This window comes from Anarrhichthys ocellatus, unplaced genomic scaffold (genome assembly GCF_004355925.1).
Source record: "Anarrhichthys ocellatus isolate YVR2014 unplaced genomic scaffold, GSC_Weel_1.0 scaffold4, whole genome shotgun sequence".
NCBI classification, from domain to species: Eukaryota; Metazoa; Chordata; class Actinopteri; order Perciformes; family Anarhichadidae; genus Anarrhichthys; species Anarrhichthys ocellatus.
The window spans coordinates 91430-93122 of NW_022280034.1; the positions used below are offsets into that span (position 1 = coordinate 91430).

Below are 1693 nucleotides of genomic sequence, written 5' to 3' on the forward strand. Positions count from 1 at the left end.
TGTGTGTGTGTGTGTGTGTGTGTGTGTGTGTGTGTGTGTGTGTGTGTAGGATCTCCTGCAGGAGGTGCAGCACCTCAGAGAGGAGCTGAGAAGCCGAGACCGAACCATCGCACACCTCACCCTGCAGCTGGTGTGTGTCTCATCTTCATCGTCTTCATCATCATCGTCCAGCTGTTGTTGTTTACAAACGTCTGTGTCTCCTTGTGAGCAGACTGTTCCCACGGCAACCACCAGGTGTCATTGCCAGGAGACGATGACGGGGGACAGGACGGACGGACAGACGCAGACGAGTGAGACGGAGAGAGAGAGCGCTGTGAGAACATACACACTCACACACACACACAGAGACACATCTACACACACACACAGACACGTACACACACTCACACACACATCTACACACACAGACACACACACACACACAGATGATATTGATTATTATTTCATCTTTATCATCAAACATGATCACTAGAAGTAGATTTTTACTTTTTTATTCAACCTCCTTGTTCTATATTTTAAATATTTATCTTCTGTCTCTTCCTCTATATCGATGTATAGATAAAGTTATTGTGAGACGTCTCAGAGTGTCCGGTTTACTCCTGTCACCTGAAAGGGTTTCTGGGTAATGTAGTTGTGTAGAGTTACTGTGAACTATTGAGTGTTTTTATTCCCTTAAAGAAGACAAAAGTCAGAATCCAGAGTCTCCTGTCGTCTGTCCTCCTGTAGATTTCTATTGACGTTATGAGTCAGTGTCTCCTCATCTCTGTCTCCTCTTCTCTGTCTCCTCCTCGCTGTCTCTCTCTGTCTCCTTGTCTCCTCCTCTCTGTCTCATTGTCTCCTCCTCCCTGTCTCCTCCTCTCTATCTCCTTATCTCCTCTCCTCAGACCCTCCCTCCTCTTCCTTTCCTCTCTCCTCCCTGGCAGTATCAGCGCTCCAGTCCTTACAGGTTGAGGCCGAAGCCCAGCATCCCCCCCCACCTCGCTAGAAAGAGGGAGTCATACCCCCCCCCCCCCCCGTTCTTCATCATCCTCATCGTCATCGTTTATAATAACAATAATGTATCTTTAGTTGTTTGAAGTATGAATGAAGTTCCAGAGGAAGACGGAGTGAAAAACAAAGCACGAATATAAAAACATGTATTTGAGTTAAACGTGTTTAATCCGGATCAATCAGAACTATTCATGCTCTGAAGATTACACGAATAACATTAATTTAACTAGAAAATTTCGCAAAAATTTTGACAGTGTGGCTTCTACTGCCCGAAGACGTCGCAATATATATACACGGCAATTTTACCGGTAGTGTCGTTCAGGTTCAATTGAGATATCGCCACTCTATTTTCTGCATTTTAGATTCATACTCTTGGATTGAATCTTGTATTCGTGATGGACAGTCCACAAATGGCTCCCGTCATTTCTGTACTGGACATATACATATTTGTTTGAGAAGCCTTTGGAAATTATGGGAGCTGACGCTCATTCTGAGCTTCATGTTAAGATACATTTACTCTATGGGGCTTTTATTTTGAAAGGGTGGGGCTGGGTGGGTGAGAGAGGGGGAGAGGAGACATATTCATAATGTTTGACACACAAACACAGAGGTTATTAAATGACAGGCTTCAGCACAAGCATTCCAGTTAGAATTCACTCTCTGGGGCTTTTATTTTGAAATGGGAGAAGGTGGGGGGGGGGGG

The 1693-nt window shown here is 44.8% G+C and overlaps 1 protein-coding gene across 1 annotated transcript in view; it reads left to right on the plus strand.

Annotated features, from left to right (window-relative positions):
• The window catches only part of LOC116381070 (serine-rich coiled-coil domain-containing protein 2-like), a 28039-nt gene that overhangs the window by 20393 nt on the left and 5953 nt on the right, over positions 1 to 1693 (plus strand). The window contains exons 10-12 of the mRNA XM_031842897.1: positions 50 to 130; positions 212 to 313; positions 885 to 990. Coding sequence (XP_031698757.1) covers positions 50 to 130; positions 212 to 313; positions 885 to 990 — 289 coding nt within the window. The remainder of the gene's footprint in view (positions 1 to 49; positions 131 to 211; positions 314 to 884; positions 991 to 1693) is intronic.